The sequence below is a fragment of the Propithecus coquereli genome, unplaced genomic scaffold, assembly GCF_000956105.1.
Source record: "Propithecus coquereli isolate 6110/MARCELLA unplaced genomic scaffold, Pcoq_1.0 Scaffold210, whole genome shotgun sequence".
NCBI lineage: Eukaryota > Metazoa > Chordata > Mammalia > Primates > Indriidae > Propithecus > Propithecus coquereli.
Window position 1 is genome coordinate 1,714,968 of NW_012146079.1, and position 21,505 is coordinate 1,736,472.

The following is a 21,505-nucleotide window of genomic DNA, read 5'->3' on the forward strand; positions in this document are numbered from 1 at the left end:
GCATTTTACATTTAGGCCTATGATCTATTTTGAGTTAATTTTTGTGAAGAATGTAAGGTCTGTGTCTAGATTCTTTTTTATTTTTATTTTTTTGCATGTGGATGTTCAGTTGTTCTAACACTATTTGTTGAAAAAACTACCTTTTCTCCATTGTGCCTTTGTTCCTTTGTCAAAGATCATTTGACTGTCTTCACATGGGTCTATTTCTGAGCTCTCTATTCTGTTCCATTGATTTACTTTCTACTTCTTCATAAATATCACACTGTCTTGATTACTGTAGCATTACAGTGAGTCTTGATGTCAGATATTGTCAGTCTTCCAACTTTGTTCTTCTCCTTCAATATTGTGTTGGATACTCTGAGTCTTTTGCCTCTTCCTATAAACCTTAGAATCAGTTTGTCAATATCCACAAAATAGCTTTCTTGGATTTTGATTGACCAGCAACATTTGCTCTGTCGGTTTGGGTTCTTGAGTGTCCACGATGAGCAGAGCACCCCTGCTAACCCGGGAGGAATGTGTAGTATGAGCAAAAATTAATCCTTTGTGGTTTTAAGCCACTAAGATTTCATGAGTGTTCATTACTGTCTGTATCAGAATCCCACCGTAGAAATAGAACCAGTGTACCCATCCACAAACACATATACACACAGAATGAGAGAGAAACTGATTTAGTGAAAGAAATGGGCTTACATGATTGTAGGGGCTGCTAGGCAAGTCCAAAATCCACAGACCAGCCCATCAGGAAGGCTAGGTTGGAACTCTCAGGACAGGAGCTGATACTACAGTCTACAGGTGGAATTTCTTTCTTATTTTAATTTTAATTTTTGATATTATACTTATGAGTTTATATAATATAGGTCTGCATTTTTTTCATTTAGGATAACACAGCTATCTTTCTATGGGTATACACACGTTTATCGTTACTTTCTCAACAGCTGCATAAGGAATTTCTCCTTCAGGAAAGCCTCAGTTCTACCCTGAAGGCCTTTCCGTTGATTGACACAGGCTCACGCAGATTATCAAGAATAATCTTCCAAACTTTAGACAAATTGATGATAGATTTTTATCATTCACAAAATGCATTCACAGTAGCACCTGGGTTAGTGTGTTATTGAATGACCGGCGACAGTAGCCTAGACAAATTGACACATGCAACTCACTGTCACACCATGGCATAAAATAATTAGGCTACCCGGATGGTATAAACATATAATTCAGCAATGTATCACTGTAAGCAGAGCTTAGCCAACACATAAGCCAGTTTCTTTCACTAAATCAATTTCTCTCTCACTTGTGGGTGTGTGTGTGGACGGGTACACTGGTTCTATTTCTATGGTAGGATTCTGATAGACAGTAATGAGCAATCATAAAAGCTTAATGGCTTAAGACCACGAAAGATTATTTTTTGCTCACACTACACATTCCTCCCTGGTTAGCAGGGGTGCTCTGCTCATCATGGATACTCAGGGACCCAAATAGACAGAGCAGATGTTGCTGGTCACCATACCAAAGGGAAAAAATATCACTAGAGGATCTTACATTGAACAATTAAATTCTCTGACCAGGAAATAACACATGTCACTTCTGCTCACAATAGATGTCCTAGCTCAGGCATCCTTTTATATAAATAACTACAAACTAACTGGCTAAATGACAAGCACCAAACTACAGAATTGTTTATTTTTTATTTACTTATTTCTGAGATACAGTCTTGCTCTGTTGCCCTGGCTAGAGTGCAGTGGCATCAATATAACTCACTGCAACTTCAAACTCCTGGGCTCAAGCCATCCTGCTGCCTCAGCCTCCAGAGTAGCTGGGACTATAGGTGTGTGCCACCACGCCTACCTAATTTTTTCTATTTTTTTTTTTTTTTTTTAGTAGAGATGGGGGTCTGGCTCTTGTTCAGGCTGGTCTCAAACTCTTGAGCTCAAGTGATCCTCCTGCCTCAGCCTCCCAGACTACTGGGATTACAGGTATGAGCCACCACACCTGGCCAGAATTTTGTTTAAAACTCATAAAATAAATGGTAATTTATGACATTCATTTTACTTTTGAATGAGTGCCCACAATAGGTTACATATGAAACAGAGTATATAACTATAGATCTTCTTCTAATGTTACTAATGGCTATCCAAATTGAGTCGAGAGCCACGCAAGGCTAAACGTGTCTCTACCGCACCCAACTTCCTCCCATCCCACCATGGCATCTCAAAGACCTATCTTCCTTCATCAGACTTCTTTGGAGTAGTTTCGCTTGTCTTCTACACGTCCTGTAAACTACCCACTTACACCAAATATTCAACGTATTATTAGCAACTTTTGCATTTGTTAAGTCAGTCATTAGAATATATACTTTTAAACATTCTCTAAATTTATAACACATCTGCCTCTACTTAACTCAGTGTATGTTCTATGTCTCATTTTCCTAACATAGGAAAATAATGGGTCTGGGCTTCAAGAGTTCTAGTTTCTCTTCAATCTCTAATAATCTCTGTGTCTATCATGTAGTCATCCCCCAAATGTCTTTTTTTATTCCCATGCTCAACGTTCCTAATTCATCTTTATGAGTTTAAGAGATTTAATTACTAGCCATGTGATATTTAACACTTATTGAGTGGATCCAAGTGCTTTGCCATGGAGATATCCAATGTGAGCGCACGTCTAACACAAACAGGGTATACCCCAGTGTTTCTATTCCTTCCTCTTTTCCTTCCAAGCTACTTAGAAACTGGGATAGCTTTCACTTTATTAAGAGTGTTAGGTAGGCCCCTCCAGATTGCAAAGAACAGATACACAGTCAGGTTATCTCAGTCAGTGTGAGTTTATTTATGTCAATACATAAGAAAGTAGGGAAGAAAAGAAAGCAACCCAGTAACTGCAAAGTCCAGACTCATTGTTCAGGAATCAATCATTTCTCCAGGAACCTGAGAGCAGAAATGGTGAATCAACAAGAACTCTAGCTGTCTTGACTGCAGAATAATTGCCATTACTGCTCTGCGTGGCACCACATGGTGATTGTGTCTATTTTGGCTGCTTTCACGGCTACTCATCTATTTTCTATGTTTGACATTCAGACTCCCTAAAGGAGGGCTCCAGCTGGTTGGACCAGGTACCATCAAACAGGAGCACCCCTGCTGGGTACACCATCTTCCCTAAGGCCACCTCCTGGCCTGTAAATGAGTTTCTTTGGGTCAGGTACTAAACCTTGGTAAAATCAGCTGTGTCAGGTATAGAGAACTCACATGACAGAAAACATGGTTTTGCTCCTGCTGGAGCTATGAGTGTGACCTCTCCAGGACACCAGGGAAGCTATAGATCCACCCATGAAATATGGATAATAACACATAGCTTTATCGGTGGAGATAAGAGGGCTTTGTTTTCTCAATGACACTTTCCGATGGAGGGTTTCAAAGTCCTCTATTAGTACCATAGCTTTCATGAAACTATGGTGCCGCCTTCTTCTTATTACCTTTTTTTGGGAAGTTGCCTTTCATAACATGCACTATCTAAAGAAGCAGCCAATCTCTACTTTTAAGTAAATATAAATGAAATTGTAGATTCAGCCCTGATTCACATAAATGTTGTTGGAGAATTATTTTCTGAGTTTTCTTTAAAGATCCTCATCACCCATTTATATTGAAAAGTCACATATAATTTCAACATTTTTAATCCTGGAAATTGAAGTCATATTTCCAAGACTGGCTTTGCATTTATGGGGGAACACTCTAAATTAGAAATCAGGTTTGTCTGTGTTTGTGTCTTCCAAAGGAGCTCAAAATGTCTCAACTCTTTTTCAGAATTTTCCACCTATCGGGAACAGTAGAGTCCATAAGAGAATTAATAAGTTTTCAACATGTCTGAGGCCAAAAGGAATGGGTTTGAGAACTGGACACTCATTTTGCAAAAGGAGAATTTTTCCCTTTACTAATTTTTCTCTCATATAAGATAAAAATAAATCACAAATAATCTTCACCCTTGCTATGATTTAATTGGATTCCTTGCACATGATTGTATCTCATCAAACTCCTTAGCCCAATTAAAAAAACAACTAAACATAAAATTGTAGGATTCAGAAACTATCGATAAAATCAAATTATTATTGACTATCGCAGATTCAGAAAGTCCGCTTTATTAAGCCTTTGCTAAACTCTCCAGTGACAGCTTTAAAAAGTGTATGCCTCTTCAAAGATTTCTTCTTTATAAAAAGGTACCCACCTTATGCACATGCTTGCATATTCTTTGAGAGATAAGATTTTGCCTTAAATCCACATTACTTTAGTGAATCAACAAAATTTTATCCTGTGTGGGTCTTGTCAAAGGCACTGTACTAAACACTCCGAATTGCTTAGCTTGAGTCGGTTGTTGACTTCTGAGGGGCCACACAGGAAGCAAATTTGTGCATTTGGAAGAGTTGGTTTAGAGGGCTGTTTAAGGTATGCTCTAAACCTGAGATTCAATGTGGGTTCGTTGAGAAGAGACCACCCGTATTTGATTATCAATTCAGGTATAGAAAGTATTAAGTATGGCGGGTAAGTACTAGAAGCAGCTGACCTGGTGTCCACAAACACCTTTTCTGTCACTGGGCCAGGGTGTAGAGTGGGGTCTCTACAATTATTTCTTGCTTCACTAAAAAAGGATTACTTTATTTACTCAAAATCAACATATACTGGAAACAAATGTTTTTAACAGAGAGCTAGGAATAGTGCTTCAAAGATGCCTCCTTGTGTGAATGCACAAAACAGTGGCCTGTAGCCCACTGGGCCAGGGGCTTTCACCTTCTCTGTCACTCATCATAGTACAGCTTGGTTACTGATGAGAGACTGGTTTGTTTCTGAAATCTAATTGAGGAGAAAAAGAAATGCCTCATCTCACAGTGTGAAAAAGCCAGGTAATATTTACTTCTGAAAAAATTGAGCATCTGGTTACATGAAAAGTTTGAGAATTTCAGTGATTTCCCCAAATTCAGCCCTTTATCGCACCAATTTATTTAGGGATCTTAAAGTTAATAATATAGATATGTCCAGGTACAAGTTTATCCTATTTACATAAAGGAATATTAAAAATTCAAGATACCCTTTGTAACACAATTAGAAGTTTAGTAGTTGAACATAGCAAAAGAAAATGCATAATAGCCCATTAAATCTCACATTTCTTTTTGTCGAATTCCCAAAAGAAACATAAGTGATCAGTGAACTCTTAGAATTGTAAGTACAAGACTGGTAGTGGGTCAAAAATAAGAAAATTCCATTTTTACAATTTCAAAAAACTTCTGAAGAATACTTATCTAATCACCATAAAAAGCAATATCTTCATAATACAGCCAAATATGGGACTTCTCTCAAATGGGAAAGACAGGCTGTGACTGGGGTTGACTTGAGGGCTATTAAAAAACTTCCACCAATTTAAGTCAATAAAGTAAAAATGGTAAGCAGTTGTTTTGTTAACAACATGTAGAAGGAAAAGGAAAGATGCTAATTCATATCAAATGAGAAAATGTTGAATATGGATTAATTTATCCAATTTACCTTGGGCCAGATAGAAGTTTTATTAATCTTTCCTTTAAAAGGCTTATAATAAAGTGCACCAGTTTATTGGGAATAAGTACAGGGGAAAAAAAAGAATGAAACATTCATTCACAGTATCTGGGGCTGTTTATAAGAGACTGAATCTGAATAATCAATAGCAAAGTATCTTTCATCACAGGAGATGGAGATGACTGTTCTATTGCAAAGAATGGCAGCTTTTTACATTCCTTAAACTTTGAAAATCATGGAATGAATTTTGGACAGAGAAACGCACAGCAATGGTCATACATATGAGAAAAAGGGGCAGATTTAGGATAGAATTCCTGAGACAGATGGATCCTGGATCTGATCTTATCAAGAAATTCTTATAGTCTTCCCCCTCCCCTGGAATTTAGTTCACTAAAAGTTTCCAAAAACAAACAAAACTCAGAATAAATTGAAGTCACTTGAGAATAGCCATAAGCTGATGGGAAATGAAGTTCTGTCAGTCCCAGGTTCATCGAGGCACTTTTAACAAACCAGTAACTGCATTAACAAAACATTTTTCAAAGGGTATGATCAACCAAAAATGTGATCAGACGCATCTCACTAAAAGCAGAATCAGACGTGAGACTAACAACAGCATGGACACAGCCCAAATGGGAAAAGTGGTGCCCACAGTTAGATGCAAAGTCTTTCCACGGATCTTTTGTTCCTTTAACTGAGTCTGCTTTGACTTTTTAAAGACACTAGTTTTCATTCTATGTTCCACAGGACCTTGGAAGTCCATGAAGCATCTCTTTACAAGGTTCTTTAAAGTCAATGGGGACATTTTCACCGTGCCTTACTTCTACCATTTTCAGGTACCCAAAGCATGGCATTTACAGAGCATTGATATAATCTCAGAATGTTCCACTTCCTTTCCAAAGGTTTTATAAGCTGTGATTCAATTACTTGATAGACCAGTGGCCAGTGACAACGCAGTGGAGGCCAACAGTGGATATTTGACAGTGTATGTTGCTGCTTTCATTTGGGGGTGATAGAAGTGATGTGTCTGGGGAAGAGAGCAGGCTGTATGCAAACTGTTGATGCTCATCTGCAAGTTTTCAACTGCGTAGGCCCAGCAGAAGGTCATACTGGACTCCACAGGAAGCAGAAGTGTTCTCATAGAGTGAATCACTATTTAAAATCAACACTCAACAATAAAGAAGGCACTAGGGGTTAGTGTTAGCAGCACAGAAATCCAAAATATAGTCTCAAATTGTGTTTGTTTTCCTTTTTTGCCTCTTGGGAAATAATTCTTGGAATGTTTATGGGGAAAATAAATGGAGGCTAGTAGTCGTGCCCCTCCTCATGATTTCTAGCATGGATATCCATCAAATTAAAGTGTTTTTATTCTTTGTTCTTTTCCTCTTAAAAAATAATTCCTGGGATATTTGGGGCTGGAAGAATGCGAGTTGGTAGTCTGTTTAGCACAGACACAAAGTCTAAAAGAGAAGAAGGCCACCTTTAGAGAGGTACATAAAACGTCCAAATGAAAGAGAAAGCTCTGCAGAATGAAATGCTCTCTTAGGAGAGGGCCTCATTTATGACACTCTCTGCAAAGGGGTCATTTTCCTGGCTGCCACAGAAGGACAGTGTTGCCTCATGGAGTCAACACTGCTGCTCAGAATGCCCTGACAAGGTGACTTGCTGTGTCCAGCACAGCTCTGCTGCTGTTGCTGCTGCTCCTGCTGCTTGGCAGAAAACCCAGGGGCCCAGCTCCCTGTGCTACCATATTGATGGGGCTCAGAAGGAAGTGGCAACGATGGCCATTCCATAAAGGATGACATTCTCTTTACCTGCCATGTGCAAAAGACAGTGACAGTGAGGGGCCCCATTACACCAAGCCTATGCTTGTCCCACGGCTGTGGACAAATACTTCTGGAGACAGCTTGAGAACTAACAAGGACACAAACATTTTTTCTCTTTTTAGATGTTCTTTGCAAGTCCAACCCAGGTTGCTTTTATTTGTCCAAGGGTGACCTTCGTAGGTTTGTTGGTCTCCATCCCTATTCTTTCTTTCTTTTTTTTATTATTTACTGAAATATGTGGCAGGAGAAGTCCCAACTCAAATAATGATTGGTTATATGGTAAATATTTAGTCTTCTAGGTTGGCTGTTACTGATAAAGAATTTTACTGAGAATTCCCCAATCCATCATAATAACATACTACGCTTAAAAACATGGCTCCCTTCCCGCTCTCTTGACAGAACGGTGAACTATCCAGTGAAACAATACTTGGAAACAACAAGAAAGGAAGTTATGTGATCACTAGGTGATCAACCATAGCCATTCTACATTAAGTACATTCATTGAATAAGATTCATAGGTCCCTCCATCACTCTTACTGCCATATTAGAAATCAAGTCTTCAGAAATGAAAAAGAATAATTGAGATTGTCTTTAAAAATACATGTATATTCTGGTCCTAAAGGATGAGCCCTGGCACAATGTCTAGCTTTGTGTTGATGTTATTTATGCCAAAGTGACCCAACAAAAGGCTCCACTGCAATGCTGATAATCCGGCTCTCCACTAGGCTTTCTGTGTTGCGTTCTTCTCATTCACGTTTACAACCAGAAGCTGTGGATTTGTTTTCTCTTCTGGGTTCTCAGGGGGGACCTGGTGCTGATTCTATCAGGATACCACAAAGATTATTTCAAGAAAAAGATTATACATTATAATGCTTAGCATTTAAATAGGTTCTTTTGATTTCAAAACAAGTTATAAATATTTCCTACCGTGACAACATTCTTGCGAGGTAGGTAAGTATTACTGTCTACATTACCAAGAGAAACCCAAGGCCAAGGAGGGAAGAACTCCGTTCTGAGCCACAGAGTCAGGAACAACGTTGGAAGCGGGCATCCTGGCCACCTGCTCTGGGCTCTGAAGAGCCCATGCCTCTCTCTAGTGTAGCGACAGTCTCTATTATTATAGGATTATATATCGTATAGATATAAAACAACACACAATGACATTATAGAACAATAATTCAATATTTCTGTTTCTTAGTAAAATATGTTAAGCACAGTATTTAAATTGCAATTCTCTGAAAAGCATTTGGTATATTAAATAGCAGAAGGTATATTAAACAGCTCTATAAACGTTTGCTGGCCTACTCTTAACAGCACAATGATTCTAAAGAAATTAAAATCCACTGACGCATAGAGATCTTTATAATACCATAAACTAAACAAAAATGTGAAAAACTACTTTATTCTCAAAATGCAGACTTAGTAGCTTGCTGGATATTAACAGGTGGCTACATAATTTCTCTGAGTTTGAGAGAAAGGATACATATTGCTGATTGTGATTTAAAAATACCAATTCGGCAGGGGAAATGATGCAGTTGAAAGGTGAAAATTAAAGACTGCTATTTCCATTTTGTATCCATTCTGAGAAATTCATGCCTTTTCAAAAGATGTTACCATACTTAGAGCTAATGTTGAGGTGAATATAGGCACGCTATATAACAGGAACATTTTGTGAGAAGAAAAAATGGTATTACATAAAATCTATGGTATTAGAAGAAAATGAACAAGGTGACAGAAAAGGATATTTTTCAAGAGTGTTAAGGGCTGGCATGAGATGTAAGCTGTTCATGCTTCGATGACTGTATCAGGCTTGGAGATAGTTTACAAGGATAAATACTTGGTTTATCAGTCTCTTCTCCAAGGCAAAAGTCCCACCTTCCCTCTAAATCAGTTCTCAGAATGGCGTTGAAGAGCTCACCTCATGCTAAGCTTCCTAGGAACTGACCAGTTGGGGTCAGCAGAAAAAGTTCTAAAACTAGAAAAGAACAGGAATCAAAGTCTTAAAATTTGTATGCAAACATAAAAACTAACTTCTAAGCCAGAATGACATTCTCCGTCACAAGTAACAAATACAAAAGTCTTACTTTTCAGTGTACAGGACGCTAAGATAGTGTTAGATAGATATTATGTGTCGTTCGGAGAATATTTTTGTAAGTGTGCTTTTTCCCTAAAAAAAGACATATTAAATTGGTTTTCTTTCCTCAAGTCCTTTATATATAAATATGAAATATGGAGCTGTCCCGTCAGTTTGTTCGTTCACGTTATACACTCCAGGGCTCCTTCCCACTTGCATTGGATGTGGCAGTTTTGTTGGAGAGGGGTCTGGGTTTGAACAGGCCTGAGCAGTTCGGCTGTTTGGTTGGCTGTAAGGTTTTGGCATAAGGTGAATACCAGTCCCTTTCAAACACATCTTTCAGTTGCTTAATGATGCTCCTGTTGTTCCTCACATCTGCTTGGTTGATAACAAGGCCAGTGCCAGCGTTCTGGGTAAAATCATTCCCCACCCAATCAAAATTTCCTGCAAACAAACAAAGAAATAAAGGTGAGGTGTTAGGGTCCACTGGGAAAATTCCCAATAAAATGAAATACAGAGAAGATTTTATTAAAAAATCATAAGCACCCAGGAATAACAACAGAGAGTCTGAATTGTGTTGACAACAAAAAAAAAAAAAAAAAAAGAAATAGAAAAAGAAAAAAATAAACCTTCCAAGAAGACTTGCATATGGCATATTAATATTTGCATATTATTTTGGCATTTTCTTCAGCTTTGCTTAAGTTGAAACTCAAAACAAGGAATCTGCTGTTCTTTTTTGTAAATGTTATTTCTTATTGACATTCACAAGACACACTAAATACAGCAACATTTAAAACATATAGGAATACACTTAAAAATCCTGTGAACAATTACTACCTTCTCAAAGAAACAACATCTAATCCATATGTACAAACGAAGCATTCTGATTTTAATGATGTGAAGCTTTCATATCAAAGAAAAAGGTGAAGCCAGAGGAGGAGAACCAGTTCCTGAATGAGTACCTAAACTCTCCTTGTTTGCACTGCAAACCATTTCCCAGGGCCAGGCTCCTCGGCCCGGGAATCAGGGCGGTTGCTGCGAGAACAGGCTCTCAAGTATGGCTGCCTGGTGGCGGGTAGTATATTCATTTTCTAGAGCTGCTTATAACAAAGTGTCACAGACTCAGTGGCTGAAATGACAGAATTTTATTGTCTCACAGTTCTGGAGACAAAATCAACGTGTTAGGAGGATTTGTTCCTTCCAAGGACCGTGAGGGGAGGCTCTGTCCTGGGCCTCCTTCCTTGGTTTGTAGACGGCCATTTTCTCCCTGTGTCTCTTCACACCGTCTTCCCTCTATGCATGTCTGTGTCCAAATTTCCCCTTTTCATAAGGACATCAGTCATATTCGGTTAGGGCCCACCCTAATCAACTCTTTTTAACTTGATTATCTCTGTAAAGACTCTAATTTCCAAAGAAGGTCACATTCTGAGGTACTGGGGTTAGGACTTCAACATGGGAATTTTGGAGGGGCACAGTGCAGTCATATCAAGTAGTAAGGCTGGGAACAGCCCTAGAAGAGGCTAATAATGTCTATGCCACTCTGGGGTAGTCCATCATCAAGGTGAGAGTAGATAAAAGGGCTGCACTACTCAAAACTCCCACATGAATCCCTTATCCTTGATATCCAACAGGGAGGGGTTCCAGCAGGAGAACAAAGGTTTCTCCTCAGGAGGATGCAGTACCATTTATGTGTTTGTTCTTCTTTACCCTTCACTTAATGCATATTTATTGAGTGCCTAATGTTTACCAGGTGTTACATTAGGGGCTGTGAATATAAACCTGAAAACGAAAGTCCCTGCCTTCAAGGGGTCCAGGAGAGAAAGGCAACAATTATAATACCAAGTGTGTGAGATTCTACAAGAGATGTAGGTATACAACACCAGGAGGGCCAGAGAGAAGGAATTTCTAATTCTGGCTAGATGTGTCAGAAAAGGAGCATTTCACTGAATAATGAGAGATGTACAGAAGTTTAATTAAGAAAAGAGAGAGCCACACCCCAAACGGAGGATGGCATCTTGTGGACAAAAGATATAGTTAGAATATTGAAACATGAAGGGGAGGCGCGAGGGGTAAGGTCCAAACCACAGCGGAGGTTCAAAGCCAGGTCTGACTCCACAGCCCACCCTTAACCTCCGCGCCATGTCACCATTGATCCTGGAGACATCCTTTGTGCTAGCAATTGCGTACTTCGCCCCGGACTGCAACCTGAACCCCGCAGGGTCAGCGTATCACAGCCACACGGAGACTTCTGCCCATTCACATGCGGACCACACTCTCTGAAGGAAACGTACATGGAAATAAGCTTGGGGAGCAGCCTGGGGTCTGGGGGGTGGAGCTGAGGGAGAGAGGTGGCAAGAGTCAGAAGGCTTCTTCTGTGAAATCTGGCTTTTCCCTTCAACACAATGGATGGAGCCAAGATCCAGCAACTTTACTGATTCTCAAAAGCTTCAATTAGGTTCATCTCAGGAATTATGGTTCTGGGAAGCTCTCACAGGCCAACAGAGGCATTCCTACACCAGTGTGATCCTGATTTTCTACCTTTTACTTCCCGACAGTTGGGCTAAACTTCAAATTCAAGTATACACTTCAGTATTTTTAAAATTGGGACTCAGTTTCACTCAGCTTTCCTTGAGACTGCCGCTGCACCTTCCAAAAATGCACGTGGAGCCTCCAGGTGCCAGGAGGGCTGTAGTGCCGCCCAGAGGAACACCTCGCAGAGGGCGCAAGCGAGCTCACTGAACGGGGTGGCCTTGCAAACACAACAGGAAAATAGCTAAGCCCACAATTTCCCCAGTAATGGTTAAAGATCAGTCCTGTGGGTTCTCTCACTAACAGGTACCCTGCAGGAGTTCTCTTTTGCACAACTTCTGAAAAGAGCTGAATGGACAGAAAAGAGATGTAAATCTCTGTCTTTCAGAATTGTTTTTTGAGAATCTGCTTTTACGGAGTTCCTGAGCAAACAGCAGGAGAACATGCTACAAGCCTCAACAGTGTCTCCAGGACAGAGTCACATCTCCTGGGATAATCCCTTTTCCAAGGAAAGGCAGGAAACCAACTCTTGGACTTTGACATCCTTGTGGTTTTTGTCATCTACCTGCTGTTGCTTTTTTACCAACTGACAGCCGCCACTATTTTTTTCTCTTCATCCCCCTTAAAATAAGCAAGCCACTTGGCCTTGCGGCTAGCACCCCCTTCTCTTTCTCTGGAATGCCACACCATCTCCCTGCTCTCTTCCCCTCTCCTTTCCCTTCTCTCTTTCTCTCTCTCTCTCCTCTAAGACTTTTATATATCTTAATCTCTGCGTGAGAAATCTTTCTCCATCTGCGCCAAGAGCACCTACCAGGCTTTCCACCCTAACATGCACTGGGAAGGGGGATGATCCACCAGGAGCCTTTTCAGTGACTTTGGTAAACTCAGCACCCCCTTGTCAGCCCCCCACTAATTCAAACCATCTTCTAGACAAGTTTGAGGAGTGCAGGAGATTTTAAAATTAAAGAGATGACATGGTTTGGGGAGTCCTCTGTAAGTCTTGTGAAAACGTAATGGAGCTATAATTTCATGCAAGGTCTAGTGTGGATTTTTCTTAATTCTGCATTCTCAGTGGGTGTCTGAGTGATGACTTAGGAGATTTCCAGAACATGCTGCTAATTATTTAAATTATCACTGAGTTTTCTCTCTTGATTTTTTTTTTTTTTTTGGACAGCCACGGAAGCTGTGATCCCTTGATGTTCTTTGAATATTTTTATACCAGAACTGTGTTTCAGTTTTGGGAGTTAATGTTTTGCTTAAATGTTATGTTTCAAATGAACTCATTTAAAATGTACTATATAGGGAAGAAGAAGGGAGGGAGCAAGGAATCAATATTTATAAAGGATTTAGATCAGAGAAAGCGTTAGGAGCTTTTCGTATATTATCTTGTTTAATCCTCGTACCACCATCAAAGGGCGGGTGCTATTATCCTCATTTTACAGATAAGAAAACAGAGGATTACAGAAATTATATGATGTTCTACCACTTCCCAGTTTGTAAGTGCTAGAATAGGTCTGTCTGACTCCAAAACACTTACTCAATTCATCAAAAGAACATTTGGGCAGAGGTACAAGTCACTGCCGGGTGTGCACACAACATCTTACTTTAAGTAAATCCTCCATGTAAAATATCCAGATTTGAGTCTCTAAATCCTGCTGCACCTGAAACCTGATCCATCCCTGGGTTTCCCAATAAATGAGCCAACATTTCCCATTTTTTTATTAAGTGATTTTAAAGCATTTCTTTTTTTTTTTCTTTGTCACTTTAGAAAAAAGCTGATTTCGTTCCACTGTCTATAAGTTGATGAACATGAGAAAATCCGAATAAGCATATCTTGGGTCACAGAGAGGGATGACAGGAATAAAATAACATTCTCGTATTCTAGAACAACCAGAATTAAATACATTTAAAAATATCCCAATATTTTATTCTAATCATGTGATAGTATAAACTATCAAAAGTGGAAAAAGGCACAACACCTTCACACTGACCCAGGAGTGGCCACTGTCCACGTGGCCAATGGCAGTGTCTGCGGCCCAGGGCTTCGGGGATGACATGACCAGGTGGGTGCCCTGGGTTCTAGATCCAGCTCCTTCCCCTTACATCTGCATGTGTCAGTCATAGGCCCCAAGATTCCTTATTTCTAAACTGCAGATGATTAAAGACCCCCTCCCCACTGGCGATGTTGCTAAGAGAGACCAACAAGATAAAGCAAATGCTTTACAAAGTTAAATGGGTATACTTTTTACTCACTCACTGAATTTGGAAAGAAGAAATTGATATACATCCCACATTCCTGCATTCCACAAACATGGGAAGGAGCTTAAGAAATTTCACCCCAAAATATGACTCCTTGGTATGAAGAGTATTTTGAATTAAAGGCCCTCAGAGATCAATAGGCCTCAGAAGGGGCTTCTACTCTATTTGCATAAATGAGGCAGACCCATCGAAAGAACAACTGACTTCCATTTCCCTCCCTGTTATCTCAAAATATTGCAGGAAAAAGGGTCAGAAATGCAACCAGACCTCGCCCAAATCACTTTAACCATAATACTTGTCTCTCGGGTTAATTTATAACTCAATCTATTTCCCCCCATCATTCATTCTCCCGAGTATCTATTCATCCTCCCCAGCGACAATTTATTGCCCCAAACAGAATTACCTATATTCCTCATCTCCCCATCCCCTCTAGAAGGACGGTTTAAAAATATCCAGATCGCACTGGGATACTGGCTAATCACTCTGTGATTCTCCCAATGCGAGCAGAGTCAATAAACGTCTTCCTCTTATTAATCTGTCTTAATTGTGAGTTGATCTTTCAGTTAACTTTTGGGGAAAAGGGAAACTTTCCTTCACTCCCACACATGTTTTTCTTTTCTGCCTTGAGACTGCCACTTCATCTGCACAATGGAATAACCCCACTACTATTTTTGGATTTGTCTTCTTTTTATAGGTGATTTCAACTCTGTCTGTGATGGTACCATTTAAAAGGTTACCCTGGACTCACAGACATCATGAAAAATTAGAGTAGATTTGATACACTAGTAAATAATTCCACCAGTATATAGTGATTTTGGCATCTGGAGTTCTATCGCCTTCATAATGACAGCTGACATTAATTGGGTATTATCTATGTGCCAGGTGCTTTGCATATGTTATTCCATTTAAACTTCATCCAATAAAGTAGAAACTGTTACTAGCCCTATTTTACAGATGAGAAAACTGAGGTTTAGAGAGCTCAAGGAAATTGTCCAAAGTTGGACATTTGGGAAATGGCAGGGAAGGACAATTGACCGGGCGGTGTGAGTTTTGGCTCTGAACAACTCCGATGTCTGCCTCGCCATTACCAGCGTCAGACTGGCTTGGGTTGCTGTGGGCAGGGGAATGAGTTCTGTGTTCGTTCCAGTGCCAGGACGACGCACCTTCGATGAGCCATTTACCTCCTTACCTATACAGTGAGGCAGATGGACCAGAGAAGCTCTGCAAAACATTTATGAAAAGACATCTTATGTGGTCTCCTAGTACATGAAGCAGGCTGTAGAGGAGACGTTTGGTTGGAGAGCTCTCCGTCCTCACTGTCCTGTTTCATGACCTCCAGGTACCCCCACGCTCCGGCAGTGGCTGCTGAGGCCCTGCCTCCTCACCAGGGGTACTGCGGAGCACAGCGGAACCACCACTGTACGCGTGACAGCGCCCTGACACCTACCGATGTAAGCTGCTCCATCTGTCACCATGTACTTGTTGCGATTTAATTTAGGAAAGGTATGATTCTTTTGTTCTTTTGTGGCACAAGCATTCTCTCTTTCCAGATCAAAAAATTTCTGTAAGACAAAAAAAAAAAAAGGAAACAAACAAAAAAGCAGGTGAACAGAGAATGTTTTTGGTCTTGTTCAAAGCACAAAAGAATGTATTATCCAAACATCAACAATAGACCTCATATTGAGTTATTAAAACCACAATCTTGTTGCTTCGTATAGATGAAGCTATTTTTGTTCTCAAATCTATATAGGCAACAAGAGAGAAAATTAGCGTGCTCAACTAGGTCTATAATTAACACTTTTAAGCTTCAAAATGAACACAAACTTCATTCTTCCAACAGGGTGAGGGCCAGAAGGTTGTTTAATTTCATTGTCTTATTCATCAGGGTGCACTGGCATTTGAAGCATGCCTCAGGGTGCTTTCTGTCAAGCATGCCAATGAACTAAATGAATATTCTTAAATGTTGCATACATTATGTCAATGACTAGCTGATTAAACTGGGGATTTGCAAAGGTCAAAACAGATTTTGCCACAGGAACAAATACTTTCATCTAAACACCTAAGTCTACAAGCACTTTTAAAAGGCAACTAAAAAAAAAAAATCACAACTTTGAACCATGAATCCTGAATTTCAACTTTAATGTGACTCGAAAAGCAGCATTTCAGTTCACCCAAGGTCAGGGATGTGGGGCTGACCACAGGGGTGGGCCTGTGTCTCAGGGGTCTGCTGAATTTGCTAAGTTCTCAGGTGAGGCTTAAGCTGTGGCTGAGCTCACAGGATTCCATGACCGAGTTCCCAGGAAAACGTCAATCAAGGGTGAAGGTCTCAGGTCTCCACATTAGAAAATGCTGAACATTTTCAGAACCGCGTGGACTCTTTCTAGAATGTCTTACAGCTGTGAAATCATGTGTGTTTAAAGGAAAGAAGAGGCAGAGAGGAAAATGGGATGGTATCTAGAAAAAGAAACATCATTTATAGTTCTAAAACTGTAAGTGTTCAAATTTGGTTTGGGGAAGTAATGAGAGTTGGTCTTCCCCTCGCCCCCAGGGTGGGTGAGGGATAGTGAACAAGGTGATCACTGTGCTGTGTGCCCTTCCAGCCCCAATATTCTGAATTTTGTTTTGCAAAATTCTTGAGATCCGTGGTACAGAGACCAAAATCTACTACCCAAGAACTACCTATTCCACAATACAAAGGAACATTCTCCCAGGGCCCTATCACCAAAATTATAGGTGATGCCACCTGGTTCATATTTGCTTAGTTCCTGTCTTCTGCAAAATGTGCATCAGTTGGTGGACTCTTCAAACTGACTTAATCACCTATGAATGCTCTTAAGTCACAGTTACACATTCACGAGGTCGCGTGAGTGTCGAGGGTGCCAGCACTCAGTCATAGCCAGCAGTCAGCTCTCCTGCACATTCTATCACAGCACACGTCCCCCCTTTTGACTGCTCCCTTTTCAGAAAGATACTATTGCAGAATCAAGATGGATTTAAAAAAAGATAAAATATACATCCTAAGTTAAGTCAAGGATGGAATCACAGCTTGAGGCTTTAGTAAGAACCCATTTGCTCCAGAAAATCAAAGATGTCCCTAAGGAAGAGGGGAACAGCTTTCTCTGGGAGCCTAAAATGACACCAGAATCAGATTTTATTCACTGGCATTACTAGACACCTAATATGCTATAGGTGATAGCAAAGACATTCTAAAAGTGATCTGTTCATTTATTAAAAATAATAAAAACTCAGCCAACTGGGACAATCTCCTGAGTTGCAGACTCTTCCCATGAGCCCTTCGTGGCTATAAACCCCCACCAGGGCTGGAGGTGAGGGTGCTCGCTCCTCTAAGGACAGAGTTTCCCTGCCTCGTTCCCAGGTCACCTGCTTTATCAGTGCTCTGAGGATCCCGAAGACATGCTCCATGCAAGTTTCAAATGCCCACTTTCCTTGGAAGAGCTCGTGCACGGCCTCTATTTTATAAAATGGCCAGCAGTAAGCTATTCATGTTTGGTGTATTTAAGAAAGGTGACCATCTGTGATCAAAAAGAGGAAGCTGATTAAGCACCGTAAGATTAAAATGATGGATTCTACTTTCCTTGTAATTTTTTTGCAAGTCTCGAATGAGCACTTAACATTTCGCACCCTAGAGATTTCAACTGTGGGTGCCTTAGCGGCTGGTGTGCTGTGAGGTCAGGAAGCTGCGGGTGGGCGGGGACCCCTGATTGGGCAGAGGGGCAGCTGAGAGAGGGGAGAGGAGCAAATCTGCCACATGATGTGCAAAAGGCCCCCGACTCTCTTCTCTGCTCCTGCTAGCCACCGCAGACCCGACAGTGGCTCCTCTGACTGCACGTGCACTCACCTCCAGAGAACAGGACCTCACTGGCAGCTTCTTCACCCCACGGCACCTTTCTCCAGCACACGCCTGCAAAAAATGGCTAACTGCACCTGGACTTGGGCGATTGTTCTGGGCTCTGCTCCATCCCCTCACTGGCTTACACAACGTTTTTTTTTTTATCACTCTGCCTTTGCCAGCTCCCTTCTTTGGCTTCATTCATCATCTATGTTTGGAACACTTTGTGCCTAGCACCGTGCTAGGTGCTGGGCATACGAGGGTGAACCAAACTCCTGTTCTTCCTCTTACTTGATTTTCCCCAGAGCCCTGTATGCCACTTCGGCCACCCGGAAAATGCCATCCCTGAGCTGGAACAGTCCCACGCATTCTCTTGTCTGAGGAAAGGGAATGAACTCAATCCGACTTATTCTCGTGCATTTCACCTGACTTCCTGGGATGGTACCAGCTTCTCCTCTGATCCTGGATATCTGATTCCACATCCAGATTGGTGCCCTGGTCCAACTCCTTTAATTATTCAAGGCTTAAAACAAGCTCGGGTCCTTGGTTCGAACCAGCAGGAATATGAGGACTTCATCGTACCTACCCAGAAGGATTTTATAATCGCTGTGGACCAGTTTCTGCTGTGGGCCTCCCAGCCTTCCCTTTTCTGATGCAGTTTTATTGTGTTACTCTGTCCCTGTCGTGTGGGAGGGAGGCAACCATAACCTGGGTTTGGGGTTTTTTAGGGGTTGTTACTGTTTTGAGTTTTTATATCACTGAACTCTGAGGTGCCACTTCCAGACTTGATGTTGAGAACTTAAACTTCGAGCTGTGCAGTGAATGAATGAAACTCTGCGTTTTCTCCCTTATTGGGGGCAGGGGGAGAAGGTGAGGGTTCTCGATGTGTAAAGAGAACAAAATGGGTAATGGGTGCCCAGAACTTCAGACCATAATGATCCACAAACCTGCTCCTCTGTCCCTGGGGAGCAAAGCTGCCTTTGTGAACACGCTCATAAGCCTCCCTTGGTATTAGACGTGGCCACGTGAGTGATGTTGGGCAGTGCCATGGAGGCTAAATGGATCTTCACCACCTCTAGACTCAATGCCTAAATGCCTCCCGCACAGTCCTCCAACCTCTCTCTTCTGTTTGGCCTTGGGATATTGCGTGTCAGGACAATCTTGGAAGCCACGTGTCCAAGTTGATTGCAGAGCCCCTGACATCCTGGATCCCTAAATACTGCAGGGAGCACGGCTTCATCGTTCCCTAGAAGAGGGCCTGCCACAGAGTAGGTTCTTAGTGCACATTTGTTGGGTGATTGCATAGGGGTTTGGGAAAAGCTGAGACCTGAAGGATTAGTGGTCATTAGTCAGGAGAAACAGAGAGAAGAAGAGTGTTATTGGCAGAGGGAAGAGCATGTACAAAGGTCCTGAGGGGAGGAAGAGGGTGGTGAGGACTGGAGTAGGGCTGAAGATGAGCTAGCCTAGAGAATAAGCACATTTAGGGTATTACCAATTCCCAATCTTGCCTCCCACAAGTATTCAGAGATGGATTAGCATGTGGCCCAAGGGACCTGGGGCAAGCGCGGGAACCCAGGCTAGGGGGACTTAGGGCTGGTGGCGTCTGTGCTGGTGCATGTCCCAGTGCTCTGTTGATCACAGTCTTACAAATAAGAATAGCAGGGGAATGAACCAGTTCAAACATGCTTGTGTTATTTCAGGACAGGAAAAGAAAAAAAAAAGCACTTCAAACAAAACAGAGGATGCAACAGAAAGCATGTGCAAAAAAGGCTAGACTGAGAAGGCATCAAGACACTGGGGTCCTACCCTCCCTTTCTGTGTGTGATTATTTTGAAAAGTGACTTAACCTACCTTCTGAAGTTTTTTTTACTATAAAAGATTGTTATTCTGGTTCTCATTGCAAGTTTATGCACATGTATATGCTTACAGCTTTCAGAAATGCAAAGGGATTCCATTTTTTCTTTAATAACACAGTAAATATAATACTTACAACTTTCAAACTGCAGTTGGCTATTTCAGTGCAAATAGCTTTAAGAGATGAAATAAAGTTAAACGTGAGGGGATCAGTCTCCTTCCAGAAGCTTATAAGGAGTCGAACTTTAACGCTTCTCAAAACTAATGCTTCTCTTATTTTCCCGTCCAAGTCTGGCCAGTAAGTCCTGCAGAAATTATATCCATATAGGTCAAAATAAAGAAACTAAGTTAGTTATGGAAAAGAAATTTAAACGACAGAGAACGTTTATATTACTCTGATGATTATTTTATAATATATAAATAACCTTGTAGGACAAGCTGAAAAAATGGAAACCTTTTGGGTTAGGCACCAAGAGATGATGCTTTACTGGGACCTGCCTCTGCCTAGAAGGAGGTTTCCTGCCATCAGGGCCTGCAGCTGCCTGGCTTAGGAAGTGGACAGACTGACCACCGCCATGGGACACCCTCACTATACCTCTGATTCTACCTGGGCCTCGATCCATTTGTGCACCAAGACTCAACTTTCCAATAGAACTTTAGTAGGAGCCCTGAGCACCTGCTCTGAACCAAATGCCACTTAAATGTCTCTTCTTTGGTAACCACCCCCTAAATGAACTTCTGCTCTGGTCCTCTGAGCTTCCCCACACTCTCATTTCCAGACTGTCCTTAGTGTCCTCTCTCCTAACCAAGCTTCCCAAGACTCCCCTGCCTCCCAGCTTTTCTGCCAAGCAGTTGGAATCCCCCATAAAGCAAACCATTTCCGCGATAGGCTCAGCTTCTTCCCTGAATCCTAACTAAATCCTGACCCTTCCCTGAAACCACAGCTTGTCCTAGAGTCCTGCCACGTATTTTCTGCCACGACCTGGCCACTTGGTTTCAGATGTGGGGGCAGCCTCCCACTCTGCCCGCCCCTAACACACAATGTCCCTTCCAGAACTGTCACTTAATCCTCATGTTAAAACAAAACAAAACAAAAAAAAAAAAAAAAGAAAAAATTTCCTATCTGAAGGACCAAGCCTTAAATCACTCTTCCTCCCCTCAGCCCTGACATTGTTAGCCTTCCATTCACTCATTCAAACCTTGACCTAGTTCCGGGTCAACTCACTGGACTACTGATAATATCCTTCAAAACCTTAGACCATCAGTGTCGTAATCAGCACACTCCAAAGTCCTCCTCTTCACATACGACTCCGGCCTCCCTGCCCTTCAGGTCTTCTGCTCTCTTATTTGCTCTTTCTCCCTGTACAGACTGCAGATCCATGAGATATACATGCATACTTAACACACACACACACACACACACACACACACACACACACACACAAAATCTCCCTTCTCTATTTAAGTATTTAATTTCTTTAGAGTTATGACTTTTTGGAATTTTTAAGTTCATATCAAAATTTCTGTGTTTTCTGTGATCCTATTATTCAATTTTTCATTAATAATATTTTATCTTATCCTA

The 21,505-nt window shown here is 41.2% G+C and overlaps 1 protein-coding gene across 3 annotated transcripts in view; it reads right to left on the reverse strand.

The window, feature by feature from the left end:
• Positions 1 to 8,520: 8,520 nt before the first annotated feature.
• PLD5 (phospholipase D family, member 5) overlaps positions 8,521 to 21,505 on the reverse strand; it is a 296,287-nt gene continuing 283,302 nt past the window's right edge. For all 3 annotated transcript variants that reach the window (XM_012644361.1, XM_012644362.1, XM_012644363.1), the window contains 3 exons: positions 20,060 to 20,228; positions 15,667 to 15,781; positions 8,521 to 9,875 (listed from right to left, as the gene is read on the reverse strand). In XM_012644361.1, coding sequence (XP_012499815.1) covers positions 9,619 to 9,875; positions 15,667 to 15,781; positions 20,060 to 20,228 — 541 coding nt within the window. In that variant the 3' untranslated portion in view covers positions 8,521 to 9,618. The remainder of the gene's footprint in view (positions 9,876 to 15,666; positions 15,782 to 20,059; positions 20,229 to 21,505) is intronic.